The 24083-nt window shown below is 41.3% G+C and overlaps 1 protein-coding gene across 2 annotated transcripts in view; it reads right to left on the bottom strand.

Moving 5' to 3' along the window:
• The window catches only part of grhl2b (grainyhead-like transcription factor 2b), a 39331-nt gene extending 25897 nt beyond the window's left edge, over nt 1-13434 (bottom strand). The window contains exons 1-6 of one of the 2 annotated variants that reach the window (XM_062055007.1): nt 13254-13434; nt 2869-3058; nt 2626-2693; nt 2155-2551; nt 923-981; nt 667-823 (exon numbers count right to left, since the gene is read on the bottom strand). In XM_062055007.1, coding sequence (XP_061910991.1) covers nt 667-823; nt 923-981; nt 2155-2551; nt 2626-2693; nt 2869-3058; nt 13254-13273 — 891 coding nt within the window. In that variant the 5' untranslated portion in view covers nt 13274-13434. The remainder of the gene's footprint in view (nt 1-666; nt 824-922; nt 982-2154; nt 2552-2625; nt 2694-2868; nt 3059-13253) is intronic. The other variant, XM_062055008.1, reaches the window with a different exon arrangement.
• Nucleotides 13435-24083: the final 10649 nt, after the last annotated feature.

The following is a 24083-nucleotide window of genomic DNA, read 5'->3' on the forward strand; positions in this document are numbered from 1 at the left end:
CCAAAATTATTCCTGAGCGCGGCCAACGCTGCTGCTCACTGCTCCCCTCACCTCCCAGGGGGGTGGAACAAGGGGATGGGTCAAATGCAGAGGTTAATTTCACCACGCCTTGTGTGTCTGACTATCAGTGGTACTTTAACTTTACAACACAAGCACTTTAATGTTTTTAGGAATTTGCTGCCTGAATGTTAGTCTCCCAAGTTTTGAACTTAACTCAATGACCTGCATGGTGTCATTCATTGGCCCCCAGGCCACAAGTTGTAAATAACTGGTGTAGTCCCAGTTCAAATGTGGATGTGAGTATACTGCAGATAACAGTAAGTAGCCTGCTAGCTAACAAACAAACGGTCCAACAAACAATAAGTCTCAAATTAAAAAATGTTTTTACTTTTGGCCTTGGCAGAAGTCTGTGCTCTAGTTCTTCATTTGACCCTCTTTATTGCAACTCAGACCAGGAGAATACAGCACAATGCTAAGGAAGTTAGCATTTATGTTTTTGGCAATTGCTAGCTGTGGTACAAGTAAAGCATCAGGTTTTGAACTGGAAATGGAGAAATGTACTGTAAACTGGAATTATTTCATGCAATGTCACTACACAAAGGTAAAAGATTAAAGGTGACCATGCTAAATTATGTAAAAGCCTATTCAAAGAGAGATGGCGCTCACCCGAACTTTGCTAATAGGGTGACGCAGGCGCTTGTTGGTGCTGAGCTCGTTGAGCGTCACGGCGTAGAACTGGCCCTTGTTCAGGTACGTCATGGGGCCCTCGCCCTGCTTCTGGCGCAGCGAGCGCGTGGCGTCCAGCGTGTACTGGAAGCTGTCACTGCTCCACGCACAAAAAAACAGATTGTCAAACATAGTGTAAACACACACACACACACAAAAACACTCTTTTATATTTGCATACTGCGTGGTGACTTACACTCTCTCCTGCTGGAATAAAAAGTCGTCTGAAGCTAGAGAAGAAGGCGTGTGGTACTTCTGTGGAAAAACACAGGGAGGGGAAGGTCTTTTAGCCCAAAAAAGGAACTGTCCACACATTGTTATACAGCTTTTTCTACATTCAGGTCAAATTCAAACACATTTGAGACTTTCTCAGTACTTTACAGTTGTTATAATTACCTATTTATATGGATATAAGCTAAACATTTGATATCACATTAAAACTGATTGTATGACGCTGTATTCAAACACAGTTGTGATTAATAATAGCAAAGGGAGATGACTTTACCTTGTACATGCAGTGTTATGTATATTACTTTTTTTTGCATTTCATTCATTTAAGCTGCCCACAATATGATTATTGTTTTATTGTAATAGTTAGAGCATTTCCTAGTTGTTATGAATAAACAATTAACAGTAGTTTAAATCAACATTTCTGAGTGCAACATTTCAATAAGATGGAGATCAGATGTAAATGAGTAACAATCTGTAAATCCATCAATGTGCACTGTCCTGATTAAACAATTAATATTTTTTAAATTAACTGCATTTTTAAGAATATATGTATAACAGCTTTTGGGCATTTTATTTTTTTTACCTAGAATGTCCTCAAAGATGCCTTTGAAAAAATTAGGTTAGTAAGTAGGGCTGTCAAAAATTATATAAGTTAACAAATGTGATTAATTACAAACAATTATCCTATTTTTCATCTATATATGCAGATTAATCACACAATTTACTTTGTTTGCACATGCTTCTTTACCTTAACCGTGAATGGTTACCTTCAAGGCGGCGCGGAGTTGCTACACCTTCTGTTGTGCTTGCTGGCAAATTTTGTTTCTAAATAAACCGAGACAAGACTTTAAATTAAAAGGTTACCAAGTTTTTTGCAAATAGATGACGTGCATTCAAGTAATGCACCTAAAAATGTTCCTGTATGACATTCTGACAATAAAATTGCATTTATGTCTAAATATTAAATTTAAATTGTGCAAGCGAGTTAATCCTAATTAATCATGATTAATCCAAATTAATTATGATTATTCCAAATGCTAAAGTGTGATTAATTTGACTTTTAAAAAAATTAATAATTTGACAGCACTAGTTAGTAGTTATAGTAGTATCAGTATGTACTTTGTTTTGATAGAAAATGTTATGTATTTAAAGATCTTAACAGCAGTTTCTGCACAATTAAAGAAAAAAAAACATTACATTTGAAGCATCCTGTACTCCGTTAACAAAAACAATCATCAGTCTTCCCACCGCGTCCCTGTCCTCGTCAAAGGGGCTGTCCGGCGGACTCTGCTGGTCCTCCTTCGCGTAGGCGCTGTGACTGACGGTGGTCACCTCGTAGGGGCCCTGCTCGTAGACCACCCTTGCCGGCTCCTCCCCGTCTGTGCGGTAGTGCAGTCCGGCGCCGGCCATGTAGACCGGGGCGTACGCCTCTGCCTTCACCAGGGCCACAGAGGCCGCGCCTCCTTCCCCGGCAAACTGCTCGCGTTTGGCGTCGGGTTGCTCCGTGTTGAGCGACAAGTTGACGGGGACGGTCTTGAGGACCTGGACGCGGTTGTCCAAGGTCTGCACATCACCACCGCTAGGCAAAGTAGTCCTGGATAAACACATTGCGTTAGCTGTGACGTTACAACAAAACACTAGCATTGCTTTGTGTGTTTATTTGCTGACCTTTTTTCCTGTTCGTCTGTTATTTCTACAACTTTGGAAGCAGATAGGACTCTCTTATCTTTGGGGACCTGGAAGGCATCAAGGGGAACATTAGTGAATGTATATTATCATTCTTCTGAAGACAAATTGTCAGAAATAGTGTACTACAATACACCACACTTGTAATTATTTGGGTATTTTTCCTACCGTTCTAGAACCTAAAACCTGTGGTTAGGGTGAAGTTCTACAGCAGCAGGAAGTTACCTTGTAGTAGTCGTAGAGAAGGCCCAGGGCGTTGGCGCTGTCCTCGTCGCCGTTGATGCTCATCATGGCCTTGGTGGCGGCCGTCAGCGGGTTCTCCAGGTACGTCCGCCACGCCTCATCCTCGCTGGTGTAGGCCCGCCGCACCGTCGGGAAGGAGTTCTCGTTGGGTACCACCACCACCAGACGCTTGCTGTTGAGACGCACACAGCCAAAACTTTAAAGCTGTCCAGTATCGGACAAAAGTGAGTACACCACACGCATTTCAGCAGGTGGTTTTATTATATCCCCATAAAGGACAATGCTGTAGGACAGGGACATTGAACTAAACTGTTTTTGGGGCCGAACTCATACCCTTGCTATTAATCTTATTTTGTTTATTCATCTTCTACAGTAGACATTTGATTTTGGTCTATTTGTTTTATCGGAGTTACAGAAACACTCTTTTTTTAAGCAGGAGACAGAAAAATGGTCAAAAATCATCTCTATGACAGCATTCTGGTATTTTTAGGAATCTGCTGTAAAACACAAGTTTGTTTAACTGCCCAAAATGATGTAAAAGAGGGGACCTAAAATAGAACCTTGAGGAACACCACTAGTACAAGTAAAGACATTTCTCTGGCACTGTTCGCCTAGCATTAAAAAAAGCGGTTATTCATCCTTTGCTCAAAAGACCTAACCTCGATACTGACTTCATGGTAAACTACCGGCCGGTTTCCCACCTTCCGTTTATTTCGAAAATCCTTGAAAAAATTGTTGCACAGCAGCTAAATGAACACTTAGCATCTAACACTCTCTGTGAACCTTTTCAGTACGGTTTCAGGGCAGATCACTCTACGGAGACAGCCCTCGCAAAAATGACTAATGATCTATTGCTAACGATGGATTCTGATGCGTCATCCATGTTGCTGCTTCTAGATCTTAGCGCTGCTTTCGATACCGTCAATCATAAAATTTTATTAGAACATATCAAAACATGTATTGGTATGTCAGACTTAGCCTTGTCTTGGTTTAACTCTTATCTTACTGACAGGATGCAGTGTGTCTCCCATAACAATGTGACCTCGGACTATGTTAAGGTAACGTGTGGAGTTCCCCCGGGTTCAGTTCTTGGCCCTGCACTCTTCAGCATCTACATGCTGCCGCTAGGTGATATCATACGCAAATACAATGTTGGCTTTCACTGTTATGCTGATGACACTCAACTCTACATGCCCCTAAAGCTGACCAACACGCCGGATTGTAGTCAGCTGGAGGTGTGTCTTAATGAAATTAAACAACAGATGTCCGCTAACTTTTTGCAACTCAACACTAAGAAAACGTAAATGCTGATTATCGGTCCTGCTAGACTGCGACATTTATTTAATACCACCTTAACATTTGACAACCAAACAATTACACAAGGCGACTCGGTAAAGAATCTGGGTATTATCTTCGACCCAACTCTCTCGTTTGAGTCACACATTAAGAGTGTTACTAAAACAGCCTTCTTTCATCTATGTAGTATCTCTACAATTTGTTCCATTTTGTCCACTAGCGACGCTGAGATCATCATTCATGCGTTCGTTACGTCTCGTCTCGATTACTGTAACATATTATTTTCGGGTCTCCCTATTTCTAGCATTAAAAGATTACAGTTGGTACAAAATGCGGCTGCTAGACTTTTGACAAGAACAAGAAAGTTTGATCATATTACGCCTATACTGGCTCACTTGCACTGGCTTCCTGTGCACCTAAGATGCGACTTTAAGGTTTTACTACTTACGTATAAAATACTACACGGTCTAGCTCCATCCTATCTTGCTGATTGTATTGTACCATATGTCCCGGCAAGAGATCTGGGTTCGAAGAACTACAACTTATTAGTGATTCCCAGAGCCCAAAAAAGTCTGCGGGCTATAGAGCGTTTTCTATTCGGGCTCCAGTACTATGGAATGCCCTCCCGGTAAATGTTAGAGATGCTACCTCAGTAGCCGAGAGATGCTACCTCAGTAGAAGCATTTAAGTCCCATCTTAAAACTAATTTGTATACTCTAGCCTTTAAATAGACCCCCCTTTTAGACCAGTTGATCTGCTGTTTCTTTTCTGCTGTGCCCCCCTCTCCTTTTGGGGAAGAGGGGACACAGATTCGGTGACCACAGATGACGCGCTAGCTGTCCAAAGTCGGGACCCAGGGTGGACCACTCATCTGTGCATCAGTTAGGGACGTCTCTGCGCTGCTGACCTGTCTCCACTCAAGATGATCTCCTGCTGGCCCCACTATGGACTGGACTCTCACTATTATGTTAGATCCACTATGGACTGGACTCTCACAATATTATGCTAGATCCACTCGACGTCCATTGCACCGGTCACCCAGGGGGGTCCCCACATCTGCGGTCCCCTCCAAGGTTTCTCATTGTTATCCCATTGGGTTGAGTTTTTTCTTGCCCCGATGTGGGATCTGAGCCGAGGATGTCGTTGTGGCTTGTGCAGCCCTTTGAGACACTTGTGATTTAGGGCTATATAAGTAAACATAAACATTGATTGATTGATTGATCAAATGACTGCTGACTGCATCTGAAGTAAAAAAATTACAGCAACACCTTCGTTGCATAAATCATATTACGAAAAATAACTACCTGAAAGCGGAGGACTTAAAAGGGCGCTTTGAGGAACACCTCAGTTATGTAAATCACAGGTTTGGACCCCAGGGTTATATGTTTGCAAAAGGAGCACTCCAGTGTTTTTAGGAATGTGCTGCACTTGATCTCCCAAGTTTTGAACTGTACTCGGGTGCCGGAATGATGTTGAATTGCTGGGTTGCAATCATGTGATCTAGAGGCACTTCCGGGTTTCAGGTGGAGGCAAGAGTCTCATTTTGTTCCTGTGTATTTACGTGCATAAGGGCAGATTTGAGCGAATTTTGAAAGGTTTAGGCGCAAATATACAAGCTATCATGAACAAATATTAAAGTAGGATGGTGTGGATGTATAGTCACTTAAAGCCCCTCTTAAGAACTTTCAGTTCTGGTTCATTTTGATCTTGATGTACTACCAAAAATGTATCGGGGCGGATACAGGTCAAAAGCAAAGAAAGACCGGCGGGAGATTTTTTTTCGAAGGAAGCAGCAGTGAAACTATCACGCTGGTGGCTATTTATTGCTACCACGCAAATTTCCGATATCTAACATTGGCATTATTATTTTGATTTGAGCATCGGAAGTCAGTTACTAGTTTAGCAGGAGCAGAGGCAAGGCAGCATTAGTCTGAAACCCCTCGTCTTTGAGCTCACAAGTGAAAACCGGGACAATGTTGATCCTGACTATCCTTTTTTGTCTCCTCAAAGGTTTTCGTGTCTTTGGTTGTGTTGTAGCTTCTGCCATGATAGCAGTAATTGCACGTAGGTCTTCTTCTTCTTGTTGTTTTCTGGCAGCACGCAGGCGTTCGCATCGACTTCTCTCTTTTTAACGAATAGGCAAATGGGGAGTGACGTATGCCGTAAAGCAAGTCAGTACATTTGTACTTTTTTGTGTGGCAGGATTCCTGCCATCCTCCTCATAATTGCTAAGTGCCAGTGAAAATGTTACAGACCCCCCCAGGCCATGGCAGAGGTGTCATTCAACTAGTTGTAAGTCCATGTATCATCCCAAAAGTTATGAAAATATTTAATGAAGGTTAAAAAGTTACTTAGTGCTGCTTTAAGACAAATAATTTTCGGAAGATTTAAAAAACATTTATGATCACTGAATTTGACAGTTTTAGTTACTGCTCGACTGCACTTCCTTTGACACTGGCAAGGGTTTTAAAAAAATAAGATTGGAAGCACACCATGTCTTTACTACTCAGTGGCCTAGTGGTTAGAGTGTCTGCCCTGAGATCGGTAGGTTGTGACTTGTGAGTGACCGCAGCCGAGTCATACCAAAGACAAAAAAATGGGACCCATTACCTGCCTGCTTGGCACTCAGCATCAAGGGTTGGAATTGGGGGTTAAATCACCAAAAATGATTCCCGGGCGCGGCCCACTGCTCCCCTCACCTCCCAGTGGGTGAACATGGGGATGGGTCAAATGCAAAGGACAAATTTCACCACACCTAGTGTGTGTGACAATCATTGGTACTTTTAACTTTAACTTTACAAATGGAGGGGTCCACAAATCAAGCATTAATCCATGAAAGTCAATATTGGTAAGTAAAGTACTTGATTGACAATAACGAGTGCCGTATTGCTGTGCTCGTGATGCTAATAAGAAAAATGGATAGTTTTTGCAGTTGATTTTCAGCTGGTACAACCATTTCGCTGTCATTTACAATTCATGTCTGCAGTTGTTTTAATGGTGTGAATTTCATATTTTGTCTGTTGATGCCCCTTTTGCAATGTTTGGTTTTCAACAATATTTAGCGATATCAAGATTTAGTATGCTGTTGGGCCTTGAATAAATGTATTAATCTAGTTCATTAATACTGTTAAGGATATTTTCTTGATGCTAACAAATAGCACTAAAGATGATCCACATAGAATAAAGCACTTGGCTTTGCTGCCACAACTAAGCTTTTAGTTTTTGCTTTGAAAATCAACAACGGAAATAAGGTATAGTGGACCAACAATCACAATATTTATTACTGGAACTTAACATGACGTTAGTTTGTTTCTACAATCAGAGGTCCTCGTAGTTATATTTAGGCATAGCAAACTTAACATAACTTAAAAGAACACAAAATAATGAGGTCTTGTCCTAGTTTATACTTAATTCTTCTCTCAAAACCCTAGCTATGTAGTAAAGAATTAATTCAATTACATCACGGAAAGTTTCTCATATTAACCAAATGTTCAAACCAACCTTTTACAAAGTGATTGCTGCAGACACGAGGAATGTCCAAATGAAAGCGGCATGTTTGAGAGCCATTTCCCTCGACGTGCTTTTGTAATTTCCCTGCTTCGTTGCGGTGTAATGCAAATGGAGGGCAAAACGAGCTCGAGCCTAGTGATAAATAAAGTAGGAAACGCGTTAGTAAGTGAAGAGTTTGAGGTAAAAAAATGCCGCTTTGCCCTGCTGTTCCAAGTTGTGATGGGACCAAATGTGCCGAGGATTCGAGGCGTGTGTCGAGTAATGGAGGGGGCATTTCCGTGAAGCGCGTATCGAGGCTTGCTTTATTTCGGGTAGGAGCCGGAAACGATGACGTGTGAAGCCCCATTGCCAAGTTGTCCCAGACATGTCGAACCATCTGGTGCTCCAGACATCATTCAACACGACAAAACAGATGACAACTTGGAAAAGCATGGTGGTCTACAACTTCTTTGTACGTGGCTGGGTCAAGGAAATTGGTATCAAGACTCTCCCGGATAAATCATGCATCGTTTTTGCTCGGGTAAGGTTGCATTTCATGATTTAACTTCGCGGCTACCGCTCACTGTAACTGCATTGCATTGTAAGTTTCGGCCATGTTTGTTGCCTTGTTGTTGTTGCACGCATTGTTACGAGTAAGCATGTTTTCCCTGTCTTTATCAAAATATAACTGTCAATGGCAACATTGTGTATGTGCTGAAAGCTTCATTTATGATTGTAGCCTTTGGTAAAAGCTCTTTTATGTTTTGCTCACATTTGCTTTCTTATATTTAGACTCACTAAGTTGGTGCTTTACAAAACACTTTTAGCAAAAACGCATTTTAATAACTCCCAAACAAGATAAAATACAAATAATATCAAGGTAATACTTAAATTGGAAATACTAAATTTTAAAAGTATATCAAGTCAAATCAACTTTATTTATAAAGCACATTTAAAATTTACCACAGGGGTAGCCAAAGTGCTGTACAATAGGCAGGTTAAAAGATAACACAAAAAAAACGAGCAAACACAACACAAACAGAGCACGATAAAAAAAATAAAAAGATAAAAAATAAAAAATAGAAACAGGTTCACAGCAGGTGCATTATGGGACGCCATAGCAGGATGGAGATCACAGAGTGTTAAAGGCCATGGAATAAAAGTGTGTTTTTAAGAGCGATTTAAAAACAGGAAGAGAGGAGGCCTGTCTAACACTAAAAGGTAAGTTAGGAGTTTATTTAACTTACGGAGGTAAGTTGAATAAACCTTTAAAGAAGTGATCACTGAAAACTTGTGTTTTTTTCGACTCTGATCCCTTGGACTGGAGTGCGTGCGATTTTTCTTGTCATTTTTCGTAAAAAGTTGCACTCTTACGCCATTCTTGATCACCTCTCGGGGAACTGAAGAAACGTTTATTCATTTTGAACGGTTCCAAACAGCCTAAAACAATGCAAGCATAGAGCATTTTTCTTCGAGAAAGGAAAAATCCCGCCCAGCAGATGCTCACTGGCCCACCATTTCGAGTCTCACACACTTAAAGGAACCGGACGTGACGTCAGGTGAACACAACTTATACAGCACTTGTTAATGTCAATCAAATACGTTACTTATGAATTAGTCTAACATTGTTTTTCACAGATTAATGCTTAATGTTTAAACCTCTCAAGATGTAAAGATGTGATGTGCCTCCAATCTTTTCTACTTTAAATCCTGGTGAGTGTCGAAGGAAGTGCGGTTCAGTAGTAACTTCAACAGTCGACTTCGATGATGATGATGGATTTTTTTATTTAAATGGGGATAGCAGATCCATTCTATGTGTCATACTTGATCATTTTGCGATATTGACATATTTTTGCTGAAAGGATTTAGCAGGGAACATCGACGATAAAGTTCGCCACTTTTGGTCGCTGATAAAAAAAAGCCTTGCCTGTACCGGAAGTAGTGTGACGTCGCAGGTTGAAAGGCTCCTCACATTTCCCCATTGTTTACACCAGCAGCGAGAGCGATTCGGACCAAGAAAGCGACGATTACCCCATTAATTTGAGCCAGGATGAAAGATTCGTGGATGAGGAACGTGAGAGTGAAGGACTAGAGTGCAGTGCAGGACGTATCTTTTTTCGCTCTGACCGTAACTTAGGTACAAGGGCTCATTGGATTCCACACTCTCTCCTTTTTCTATTGTGGATCATGGATTTGTATTTTAAACCACCTCGGATACTATATCTTCTTGAAAATGAGAGTCGAGAACACGAAATGGACATTCACAGTGACTTTTATCTCCACGACAATACATCGGTGAAGCACTTTAGCTACGGAGCTAACGTGATAGCATCGTGCTTAAATGCAGATAGAAACAAAAGAAATAAGCCCCTGACTGGAAGGATAAACAGCAGATCAATAATACTACTATCAGGAGACACCGAACCAAACACTGGACCAGCCCTTGTCTGCTCATCAACACCCGTGCTCACCTGCGTTCCAGCGATCGACGGCGCGACGAAGGACTTCACCCGATCATCGATGCGGTCGGCGGCTAGCATCGGATAGCGCGTCTGCTATCCAACTCAAAGTCCTCCTGGTTCTGTTGCTGCAGCCAGCCGCTAATACACCAATCCCACCTACAGCTTTCTTCTTTGCAGTCTCCATTGTTCATTAAAAAAATTGCAAAAGATTCACCAACACAGATGTCCAGAATACTGTGGAATTTTGCGATGAAAACAGAGCTGTTTGTTTTGAGATACAATGTGTCCGAATACTTCCGCTTCAACCATTGACGTCACGCGCAAACGTCATCATACATAGACGTTTTCAACCGGAAGTTTCGCGGGAAATTTAAAATTGCACTTTATAAGTTAACCCGGCCGTATTGGCATGTGTTGCAATGTTAAGATTTCATCATTGATATATAAACTATCAGACTGCGTGGTCGGTAGTAGTGGGTTTCAGTAGGCCTTTAAGAGTGTATTAATCCACGCTATTCCATTTCAATATATTTTATGATAGCTCGTATATTCGCCCCTCAACCTTTCAAAATACCCCCAAATCTACACTAATACATGTAAATAAACAGGAGCCTAATGGAACTTTTGCCCGCCACCTAAAACCCGGATTGCAACCCAGCAATGGGAAGTAAACTAGACATCCTTGAGAGTAGTCAGTGTACAGCTTGTACAGAAATAAAGTACAGAGGGCCCCAGATTTAGCCCACTAAGTACCACGATAGCGATAGTAGGTATAAGAATGTAGAATGTTGGAATTCATGTTACGCCTCAATGAACCGCAGCTCTTCCAGTGCCGGCAGCACTCGTGCACGCTATCATCACCGTGCCTAACTGTAGGCCAGACTAGGGCTAGGCGATATATCGAATATACTCGATATATCGCGGGTTTGTCTCTGTGCGATATAGAAAATGACTATATCGGGATATTCGGGTATACGTTCTCACGCAGTTGCTTTTAGCTGCGGGCATTACACTACAGGTGTTTTTCACTCTTTCTAGTCTCTCCTTCTCACAGAGACATAAAACAAGCGCACCTTCTTACATACGTCACATACTGTCACATGTGCAACGTCATGCGCCCTCGCGGAGCAGAGAGGTAGCGGCATGGTAACATTAGCAGTGATGCTAGCGGAGAAGTGCGAGTGGTAATATGAGAAGGTGCGAATCTGGTAACAAATGAAGGAAGAATTAATTCCCAAGAAAAACAGCACGGGGTCCATCGTCTGGCGGTGGTTTGGCTTCAAGCAGGAATATGTTGAACAATTATGCGACAAAAGCTTTGCTACAAAAAGTAGCAGCACTGCTAATGTGTAGCATCATTTGAAAAGTCACCCGCTAGAGAATAAGGAGTGCTTGAAACTCCGCATGTCAACATCTCGGCCGGTGCCACACCCACAAAATGCCCAAGCAACAATTTCCACATCAACACCGTATGAAAAAAATAGTCAACAACAGAAGGAGATAACGTCCGCAGGAACCTACCACATAGCGAAGGACATACACTATTTGATTTCCTATTATTCAGCTCATTTTTATTTGACAGTTATTGAAATATCTTGTGTGACATCATGCACAAAAGTGCACTTTATTTGTTTTAAACTATTGTAGTGGTGTTCGGTACAAAAAGTGCACTTTAATTTAGTGTTGTTTTGATATGTCATCTTAGTGACATCATGCGCAAAAGTGCACTAATAGCTTGTTTTAAAATGTCTCTGACAATCTTGCACTTTCTGTTTTGGAAATGACATGAATGTTTGTGCCACTGCTTAATAACTGTTCAATAAATACAGTTTTGCTAAATTGACTTAGTTGTGATTTCCCTCTCTGCATGAAAGTTTAAAATGAGCATATATTAATGCAGTATGAACAAGATTGTTTTAATGTAGACACATAGAATCATCATTCTGCTGTGATTATATGCATCAAGTGTTAATTCAAGGCTAAGGCAAAATATCGAGAGATATATCGTGTATCGTGACATGGCCTTAAATTTCGAGATATTAATAAAAGGCCATATCGCCCAGCCCTAGGCCAGACTCCATTTACCTTGCTACTCACTTGTGTTGCCGTACTTTAGCACACCTGCGAAACTATGAGGGCTGTACTCACTTTAGTGAGATAGTGTAAGTGTGTTTGTGTACATGCGTGTAAACATGTGGGTCGGCCCCTCCCTCTTTAGTGTATACGTTGTGTTTGGCGCAGATCACAGAGCAGTTAAACACTCGTTGTTGTCACAACATAGTCTCCGAGCGTGGCCAACGAGGATGGGGACGTGTCAACCATGCCACACATCCAGCGATATCAGCATACTGCGTTAGAAGTACGCCTTTGGATAACACCGTAGCCCGCCCCGGGGCCTTTTTGTGCGCCTGCCGTTACAGGAATGGCGCTTTAAAGCACAACGATTCAGACTGCAAGTGTTGCACGTTTAAATAAGCGATGACACTGTTGACACATCCTGTGTTTTACCTTACAGACTTTGTGTCTCCATGCACACATCTCTTCCTGAGACCTTATCTTGGTAACCATGGTAACTATTTGACCCTCCACACTAGCTGATGGAATGAGCAGATGGGCATTTTCTATCACCAGTGCGAGGCACCTGTTGCAGGATGACGTCTGCATGCAACATCAACTCCCATGTTGTTAAAACATGAATTCTATGGCCAAATAATTACATTCAAGCATATTTATTTGCTCACACATTGCACAAAAATAACTTTTAACCGCACCTCGTTTGCTATTTGGTATAGTCCCCATCATGTTTACACAGCAGTCACTTTTAGAGTACATATGGAGTGCAAATGCAAAATAGATCCACGCCATGCATTCGTGAAGGTATTTCCTTTTTCCTGAAAAATGGCGAATTGCCCTCCCTCGTTCGTGTCCCCGCATCACGCGTGACCCACGAAGGGATGCGACCACAATAATCAGCAACTCAATTCCTTAAATGCAACCTGACTTTTCCACATTTCTTCGCCTCCCCCTCTCCCCCCGCCAAATCAATCCAAAAAGCCAGAAAAGTCGATCCCCATACGGTCCATAGTGTCAAAGATCGTCTCCGCGGGCGCGATCACTTACTTGTCTCCCTCCTGTGACATATTTCGCCTCCTCTACGCTTCTGCCTGGTGGAACTGGACTTTCAAGTCGGAGCAGGTGATAAGAGGGAGCGAGTTGCCAGAAGTTGGTGTACAGGTAAATCGACTTTTTTTTTGTTGTCGCAACCCCCCTCCTGTCCTGCCCCCTCCCTCTCCTCTTTTCCGCGCCAACTCCGCAGGTAAAGGCCGCGTTTGTGTGTGTGTTTTTTTATTATTTTTTTACTCCCGTCCTATCACTCCGATCGCATGCACTTTTTCAACCACTTAAAGATGATTTATAAGCAGGCCGAGCAATGTGATGTTTGTATTTGGCGTTAAACGCTTGGATTGGAAACATTCTTTCACAGAAGGTGAGGTCACCGCTGATTGGCTCGCCACCGCGCGGACCTGCCTCCTGATTGGCTGGTGGCCCAGGCAAGGTAGTTAATAACCCCGCCCCTCTTTAAACTGCTCCTTGTGTGTATATGAGTGTGTGTTATCAGACCGAAGGCAGGGAGGAGGCCTGTCATTAGTTGACACAATGGCTTTGTCCCCTTAATGAAGCCATTGTGTGAGGAGATCCCAATGTTTGGGATCTACCTCCATCTGCAAATAAAGTGCATGTTTGCTTCCTATACAATCCCAGCTCGCATCGTGTTGTCTTCTCATGTTGATGCCAATGTGACCCTGGTCTGTGGCAGCAATGCATCAGTATCTGTAAATGGTGCCGAAGATGCACATTTTTGTAACAAAAATTGCACATCTATCAAGTAATCTGACATTTTGCACAAAAATAAGAACCATATGAAAAAAAATGCATATATGCCATATTCCAAATTGCACATTCTGGTAATTTTGCACGAGTGAGGGAAGAGTGGATCGTGAGATCAACAGGCGGATCGGTGCGGCGTCTTCAGTAATGCGGACGCTGTATCGATCCGTTGTGGTGAAGAAGGAGCTGAGCCGGAAGGCAAAGCTCTCAATTTACCGGTCGATCTACGTTCCCGTCCTCACCTATGGTCATGAGCTTTGGGTCATGACCGAAAGGACAAGATCACGGGTACAAGCGGCCGAAATGAGTTTCCTCCGACGGGTGGCGGGGCTCTCCCTTAGAGATAGGGTGAGAAGCTTGGTCATCCGGGGGGAGCTCAAAGTAAAGCCGCTGCTCCTCCACATCGAGAGGAGCCAGATGAGGTTGTCCGGGCATCTGATCAGGATGCCACCCGAACGCCTCCCTAGAGAGGTGTTTCGGGCACGTCCGACCGGTAGGAGGCCACGGGGAAGACCCAGGACACATTGGGAAGACTATCTCTCCCGGCTGGCCTGGGAACGCCTCGGGATCCCCCGGGAGGAGCTGGACGAAGTGGCTGGGGAGAGGGAAGTTTGGGCTTCCCTGCTTAGACTGCTGCCCCCGCGACCCGACCTCGGATAGGCGAAGGAAGATGGATGGATAGATGGATGGGTAATTTTGCACACAAAATGAACTATTTTTGGATTTTATCACCTGATAAAAAATAAAGTAACAATAACAGGGAAGCTACGGTGGATTAAAAACTGTTGCAAAAAAATGGAATATTCTAGCCATTTTTGTACAAATGTATATAAATTAGTGCTGTCAAATCATTATTTTTTGACCAGAGACATCACACTTTTGAATTTGGATTAATCCTGATTTGGCTATATTTGGACACAGATGCAATTTCATTGTCAGAATATCATCGAGGAATTTTTTTCCGATGTTTTATTTTACCAAACAATTACACAAAGCGACTCGAAGGTCCTGAGTTCAATCCCGGGCTCAGGATCTTTCTGTGTGGAGTTTGCATGTTCTCCCCGTGACTGCGTGGGTTCCCTCCAGGTACTCCGGCTTCCTCCCACCTCCAAAAACATGCACCTGGGGATAGGTTGATTGGCAACACTAAATTGACCCTAGTGTGTGAATGTGAGTGTGAATGTTGTCTGTCTATCTGTGTTGGCCCTGTGATTATATCTTCCGCCCGAATGCAGCTGAGATAGGTTTCAGCACCCCCTGCAACCCCAAAAGGGAAAAGCGGTAGAAAAATGGATGGATGGATTGACTCGGTAAAGAATTTGGGTATTATCTTTGACCCAACTCTCTCGTTTGAGTCACACATTAAGAGTGTTACTAAAACGGCCTTCTTTCATCTCCGTAATATCGCAAACATGTGTTCCATTTTGTCCAACAGCGACGCTGAGATCATTATTCATGCGTTCCTTACATCTCGTCTCGATTACTGTAACGTGTTATTTTCGGGCCTCCCTGTGTCTATCATTAAAAGACTACAGTTGGCTGCTAGACTTTTGACAAGAACAAGAAAGTTTGATCATATTACGCCTATATATATATATATATATATATATATATATATATATATATATATATATATATATATATATATATATATATATATATATATATATATATATATACACCTATACTGGCTCACCTGCACTGGCTTCCTGTGCACTTAAAGGCCTACTGAAATTATTTGTTTTTATTTAAACGGGGATAGCAGATCTATTCTATGTGTCATACTTGATATTTCACGATATTGCCATATTTTTGCTGAAAGGATTTAGTAGAGAACAACGACGATAAAGATGGCAACTTTTGGTATCTGACAAAAAAAAGCCTTGCCCCTACCGGAAGTAGCATGACGTAGTCAGTTGAACATTTCCGCAAAGTTCCCTATTGTTTACAGTGATGGCGGCCAGGAGTGAGAGAGATTCGGACCGAGAAAGCGACGATTTCCCCATTAATTTGAGCGAGGATGAAAGATTTGTGGATGAGGAAAGTGCAAGTGAAGGACTAGTGGGGAGTGGAAGCGATTCAGATAGGGAAGATGCTGTGAGAGGCGGGTGGGACCTTATATTCAGCTGGGAATGACTACAACAGTAAATAAACACAAGACATATATATACTCTATTAGCCACAACACAACCAGGCTTATATTTAATATGCCACAAATTAGCTCCTAGCTCCTAGCTCCCGTCCATATAACCCGCCAATACAATTCAAACACCTGCACAACACACACACTCACTCAGCCCAAAGGACCGTTCACCTAACCCAAGGTTCATAAAGCTTATATATTTACCCAAAGTTACGTACGTGACACGTACGTACGGGCTAGCGATCAAATGTTTGGAAGCGCAGCTGCGTACTCACAGTACCACGTCTGCGTCTGTGTATCCAAATCAAAGTAATCCTGGTAAGAGTCTGTGTTGTCCCAGTTCTCTACAGGCGTCTGTGTATCGAAGTCAAAGTCCTCCTGGTAAGAGTCTCTGTTGTCCGAGTTCTTCGATCTTGACTGCATCTTTCGGGAATGTAAACAATGAAACACCGGCTGTGTTGTGTTGCTGACTTCCCTCGCAAAATACTCCGCTTCGCAACGACAACTTTCTTCTTTGCTTGCTCAGCTTCTTTCTCCATAATGCAATGAACAAATTGCAACAGATTCGCCAACACAGATGTCCAGAATCATGTGGAATTTTGCGATGAAAACTGACGACTTTAAGCTGGCCGCGGTGCTGGACTAAAATGTCCTGTCTGACTCGTGACGTCACATCCGCAGCGTCATCATACCAAGACGTTATCAGCAGATATTTCCCCGGAAATTTAAAATTGCTTGTGTTCTTGTTAAATTTTTGGCTTTGAAAAAATGCTACTGTGAGAAAGTTACAAACAGCACCTTTAAGGGCTGTATAAAAAATGGTCATTGATTGACGGAATTATATATGTTCTCAAAACTTGGTAACAGATTTATCTAAAGTCCCATCAGGATTTATTTTTTTGAGTGAAATTTGCCAGCGAGCACACCAGTCAGAGTCTCCTCACTCATCTTTGCACTCCATCCATCCATCCATCTTCTTCCGCTTATCCGAGGTCGGGTCGCGGGGGCAGCAGCCTAAGCAGGGAAGCCTAGACATCCCTCTCCCCAGCCACTTCGTCCAGCTCCTCCCAGGGGATCCCGAGGCATTCCCAGGCCAGCCGGGAGAGATAGTCTTCCCAATGTGTCCTGGCTCTTCCCCGTGGCCTCCTACCGGTCGGACGTGAAACACCTCTCTAGGGAGGCGTTCGGGTGGCATCCTGACCAGATGCCCGAACCACCTCATCTGGCTCCTCTCAATGTGGAGGAGCAGCGGTTTTACTTTGAGCTCCTCCCGGATGACAGAGTTTCTCACCCTATCTCTAAGGGAGAGCCCTGTTACCCGGCGGAAGAAACTAATTTCGGCCGCTTGTACCCGTGATCTTGTCCTTTTGGTCATAACCCAAAGCTCATGACCATAGGTGAGGACGGGAACGTAGATCGACCGGTAAATTGAGAGCTTTGCCTTCCGGCTCAGCTCCTTCTTCACCACAACGGATCGATACAGCGTCCGCATTACTGAAGACGCCGCACCGATCCGCCTGTCGATCTCACGATCCACTCTTCCCTCACTCGTGAAAAAGACTCCGAGGTACTTGAACTCCTCCACTTGGGGCAAGATCTCCTCCGCAACCCGGAGATGGCACTTCACCCTTTTCCGGGCGAGAACCATGGACTCGGACTGGCACTGACGTATGAATTGATCTGATCACTGACAGTATACGTTACACACACCTTCCAGGTAACCATAAGATTTAGGAACATGTACAGTCAAAATAAATCTGTGTTTGTACTTGATTAATGCAATATTTTTTTGTTAATAATCACATGAATTACCTTATTTTTGACAGCGCTAATATAAATATAAATCTACATATAAATAATGACTATTATGGACAACACCGAACATACTGTACGCAATTTTAAATTGCCTGTACCGGTCAGATTTAGTGCAAATATAATGTTTAGATAACTTTAATTGTTTAAAAAATATCAACCAATTTGAATTATATCACCTTATACAACAATGTAATTATTATAAGTATTAAATAGACAAAAGTAAAGTTTTATTTGTATTTTATTTATATTTATTTTTTGCAATTTCTTTTATTGCCTTAGTGCCAGACAGTTTTTAAATAATATGTACTATACATAGGATTATTGTCAAAATGTTGTATTATTATTAACATTTAAGTTGATCTCCATGACAATTTTGGACTTGTGTTCTTCATTTGAGACACTTGTGATTTAGGGCTATATAAATAAACATTGATTGATTGATTGATTATTTTCTTTTGCTTGGTGTTATTTTTGCTCCAGCGCTCTTGTTTTCTCCTTTCCACTTCCCGTGTGTTTTCATTTCCTGACATTCCTCTTGCCTGAGCGTCTGATTGGCAATCGGGACACACCTGTCCGTGGTTGCCAATCAGGATGCTTTACACCATCCCGGTTCTTTTGAACTTTAATTGTTAAGCGGCTATGCTTCTGAGGTGTTTACTTTTTGTGCACTCCCTAGTTGCACTAGTTTTTGTTTTTGTGCTGTGCTAATACATTTGTTTTTTTTACCTCCACACCGCCTGTTGGTATTGTTATTAACAGTAAAAAGTTATACAATATGTTAAAAAATCTGTAAAAACAAACATTTTTAATTGAGAGTTTATTATACAAGTGCAAACATTTTTATAAAAAAATATGTCATGTCAGATATAGTTAATAAATAATGGGTAGCTTATATAGTGTAGGTTTATTTGCACAATATATTATTATTATTACATTATGTCAAATAAGCTGTAAAAAGAACTATTTTTAATTGAAAGTTAATCATTAAAAGTGCAAACATTTTTTTTTTATTATGTCAGATAATTAGTAGATAGAAGGTAGCTTATATAGGTTTATTTGCACAATTTAGTATTCTTATTAACAGTGTAGTTACACATTATGTTAAATAGGCTGTAAAAACTACTATTTTTAATTGAAAGTTTATTGTACAAGTGCAAACATTTCTTTTTAAAATAATGTAAAATAATTAGTAGATAATAGGTAGCTAGGTTTATTTGCACAATTTAGTATTGTTATTAACAGTGAAGTTATACATTATGTTGAATAAGCGGTAAAAACTACTATTTTAATCAAAATTTCATTATACAAGTGCAAGTATTCTTTATTGAAAGTGATGTAGATAAAAGGTAGCTTACATAGGGTTTTTTTTCTTCCAAATTTAGTATTGATATTAAGAGTTAAATTATACACATTATGTTAAATAAGCTGTAAAAAGTTTTATTTTTGACATTTTATTAAATAATATTATTTGGAGTTAACTTTTTGCACACAAAATTTACAATTTTTTAATTATTTATGTATAAATATATGTATTTATTCATGTTAGTTATTTTTGTTGAAAATATACAAGGGTATTAATTTAGGACTATTTTTATTGTTGCAGATATTGCCTTGTGTTTAATGGTCATTCAAAATCAATAGAGCGCTTGCGAGGACAGGTAGCTAATAGAATAAATTGACCACTGACTGCTATCTTTGTACTTAAAATTCCATATGTCGCAGAGCTGGTGTTTTTTGCAAAAGCAACAACAAAAACTCTTCGGATAGTACAATGCTTGCAACGACAAAGTTGTTTGCAAAAAAATTTGCATGTGAAAGCCTCTGGGTGATCGTTTATGGAAATCTTTTTAAGTTGCTTCAGTTTAACCGTCAGCGATGTCATCATCAGTGTGTGTGCGTGCGTGTGTGTGTGCGTGTGCGTGTGTGTGTGTGTGTTTTTGTGTGTGTGTGAGTGTGTGTGTCCCTACTAGCCTGCTTTGCCTCATTTGGTTTCCACAGCACCTGGGCCTTCTTGTTGTGTTGTGTTGTGTTGTGTTTGTGAGTAGGTGTGTGTGTGCTGGATAAATACAGGTAGTGTCATTTTCCTTCACACAGGGAGGAAGGCATGAAAATTGTAATATTATAAACAGATAAATCAATGAACAGATTCCAAGTTTTGTGTGTTTATTGACAGCTTTTGAGCATTTCCCAGCAGGAATGCGCGCCGTGTGACAGTTGAAATGTTGCGAAGGCGGCTTACCGTACGGGAAGCAGGCATGGGCACGACGAGACGTCAGCTGCCAAGAGATGCAGAATTCCCATGTGTCTGTGTGAGGGAGAAAAAAAAACCTACATACCAGACGTTTTTTTTGTTATTTTTTTCCCAGTAGGAGAGAAACCGCTTGTTGAGACTTGGTCCCGGTTTTGGACTCAGCCTGTTTGGAAGCTCCAGGAACTCCAGACGAGTGCAGACATGGTAGGATTGGACGACTTGTCCTTCAAATGGACAGAGCAAGTTTTGAGATACTGAACAATTTATGGGTTTTGTTTTCTTCCTGTAGATAGTCATTCATTGGTCCACTCATTCACTCACTGGAGCCTATCCTAACTAAAGGGGAGTTTGCAAGTTTCACTGCAATAAGGCGCTCTTGGTAGCCATCCACAATCTTCTGGCAAGCTTCTGGTTGAATTTTTGACCACTCCTCTTGACAAAATTGGTGCAGTTCAGCTAAATTTGTTGGTATTCTGACATGGACTTGTTTCTTCAGCATTGTCCACACGTTTAAGTCAGGACTTTGGGAAGGCCATTCTAAAACCTTAATTCTAGCCTGATTTAGCCATCCCTTTACCACTTTTGACGTGTGTTTGGGGTTATTGTCCTGTCGGAACACCCAACTGCGCCCAAGACCCAACCACCGGGCTGATGATTTTAGGTTGTCCTGAAGAATTTGGAGGTAATCCTCCTTTTCCATTGTCCCATTTACTTTCTGTAAAGCACCAGTTCCATTGGCAGCATAACAGGCACAGAGCATAATACTACTACCACCATGCTTGACGGTAGGCCTGGTGTTCCTGGGATTAAAGGCCTCACCTTTTCTCCTCCAAACATATTGCTGGGTATTGTGGCCAAACAGCTCAATTGTTATTTCATCTGACATCACATGGACAAAGATAAGACCTTCTGGAGGAAAGTTCTGTGGTCAGATGAAACAAAAATTTAAAATCAAACATGGTTGAAAATGGACCTCACATGTATGTTTTTGCCAACACTAAAGTCAGTTTAGGGTCTTCACCGAACCTAATATATTTTATGTACATAAGGGACACCAATACATATGTCACGGTCTAGATTGGGTGTTGTTGGTCTCGACCCCAGAATGCAGAGACGACAGGCAAAGTCCAGATAAAATGTATTTATTCACAAAAATAAATAGTGTAGCACGGAAGCAAACAAAGTCAATGATCCAGCCCAGTCCAGAGTGAAAAGCATCCTGATTTCCAATCAGGGACAGGTACGGGAGCCAGCGCTCAGACAAGGGAAGTGGTAGAGGCAAACAGGAAATGTAAAACAAAAATAAGAGCGCTGGAGAGGAAATAAATACAGAAACTGAGGAAACTAATAATGAAGTTCAAACTGTCATGTGAGATCATGACAATATCACATCAAAAATTATGGAAAGTTATCCCCAGCGCACCTAACCTGGGGATTAACCTAACATACGTATGTATTCCAGGGACATTGACGATCCAAGGTATACCACATCACACATGGTGGAAAAAATCCCCACTAGGAGTCTTCAGACATAAACAGCTCATGATGCAAAGGATATTAGCCAGTTCCACTAAAAGTTGGGAGATGTGTTTTATACTTTGGATCACAAGGTGTTCTTTTAATATTACTTTGCCTCAATGTTTACAAAAAAAAGTTAGATTGCTGCAGTTTTTACCATGTTAGAGACGTGATGTGGTATGCTTTGGATCCTGAATCTTTTGCCATCATTCCTTTTCACATTTGAACAGATATGGAGCCAATTCCCCGTGCCTGGGAATTCATACCGGTACGCAACATTATCGATTGTCTGTACTTGTGTGTGTTTTAATGTTAATAAATATTTAATAAAAAGTATATTGAATTTAACATTTAACAATAAGCTGATTATGACAAGTTGTCCAGTAGTTATATCTTGTTTTCTTACACTTCTAAGTCTCATGTGCGAGTATTATGTAGTAGACTTTGCATTCAGTTTCAAATCACAGATTTTCGATGGCAGTAGTGTATACTATGTTGTGTTGCCTTGTCAAGAAGGAATCTTTGCCATGAACCTGAATGTGCCAGTCTAGTCTTTTGTTGTGCCCTACAAAGTATTTATACTGTAAGTATTGCATTTATACCACAATAGCTGTTTGATTGTAACGGGCATCTTAATTGTTGTTTTCATTCCAAAACCAGAATCCGCATTTGTGTCAACAAAGTGAAATTATGTCTAAAAAAACCTTTGACCATTTGATTTCATGTCCATCCCTGCCTATTAGGACGTCTGAACATGTAAAATACAATCCACCTTGAAGACGAACTATTTTATTTTGAAAGTCCATCCATCCATTTTCTACCGCTTATTCCCTTCGGGGTCGCGAGGGGGGGCGCTGGATCCTATCTCAGCTACAATTGGGCGGAAGGCGAGGTACACCCTGGACAAGTCGCCACCTCATCGCAGGGCCAACACAGATAGACAGACAACATTCACACTTGAAAGTAAACTGGATAATTTATTTTGTGTTTGTGCATGACTTCCTGTCCAACACAAGCAGATTTTAGCTGAATTGATCCACCATGTTGCGGCGAACGGCAAAAATAGAAGCTCTGTGTATATTTAGTCCATGGCGGGGGAAACAAACACATTTACTTGAATAAAAATGGAAAGAGTCCGTCGGCCATGACGCGTCCTTTGGAAATCAGGGGTCACTGCACTTTTGAGCACCTGCTTCTAGCTTTGTTGCAACATTAACTAGTCTGGCTGAGTCTGCCTGAGTGCTGCTTTTCTCAGCCGATTGTTTGAGCCGCTGCATCAACTGCAACTGGGCGTGACATCATGTGTAACAAAGGTATCAAAATATGGCATCGTTTGATTTGACATTAATTAATACCCGCTAGTTAGAGATGGGTACCGTTCATATTTGAACCAATACGGTAACAAGTCAATTCCCGGTACCTGTGAATCGATACCTGTACTCAACTGTACCAATTTTCAGAAATGTTTTGCGTGTTAATAAATATTAATTGTTTTTGATAATATATATATTTTTTGTTTTAATATCATAAAATTAGCTGTTTATGATAATTGCTGTCCAGTTCTGATATCTTGTTTTATTAGCATATAATTTTCAAGTATGACTGAGCATTTCATGGAAACTGCTTTTATACCCCATCATGGCACCCACCTGTTCCCAATTAGCCTGTTCACCTGTGGGATGTTCCAAATAAGTGTTTGATGAGCATTCCTCAACTTTCTCAGTCTTTTTTGCCACTTATGCCAGCTTTTTTGAAACATGTTGCAGGCATCAAATTCCAGATGAGCTAATATTTGCAAAAAATAACAAAGTTTACCAGTTCGAACGGTCAGTATCTTGTCTTTGCAGTTTATTCAATTGAATATAGGTTGAAAAGGATTTGCAAATCATTGTATTCTGTTTTTATTTACGTTTTACACAACATGCCAACTTCACTGGTTTTGGGTTTTGTACATGTATCCTCTCAGTTGATTATCAGGTTTATCCACACACAGATTTAGTGGCTATCCGTCATAAATATGTATACTTTCTTGTGTTAAAATGGGCATTTTGTGAACGTAGTTTTTATTGGACCCAGCAGTGGATTGCGAACATTTGGCTTTTTTTCCCACTTGACAGCTGAAATGAGGCCAGATTGGATAAACTAAGAACACATGCAAGCACCCATCAATATAATACAGTGCATAATGTACTTATGCAGTTAGCTTTCATGGTCATAGTGACTAATTTAAACCAGGTGCCCCAGAAATACCCTCCCAGTCACATGACCAGAGGTAGCAGCAGCAGCAGCAGCATGCGGTTGTGTTGTGACTGCGTTGTCAGAGCTTGTTTGCGGC

Source organism: Entelurus aequoreus, linkage group LG08 (assembly GCF_033978785.1).
Source record: "Entelurus aequoreus isolate RoL-2023_Sb linkage group LG08, RoL_Eaeq_v1.1, whole genome shotgun sequence".
In the NCBI taxonomy this organism is placed as follows: domain Eukaryota; kingdom Metazoa; phylum Chordata; class Actinopteri; order Syngnathiformes; family Syngnathidae; genus Entelurus; species Entelurus aequoreus.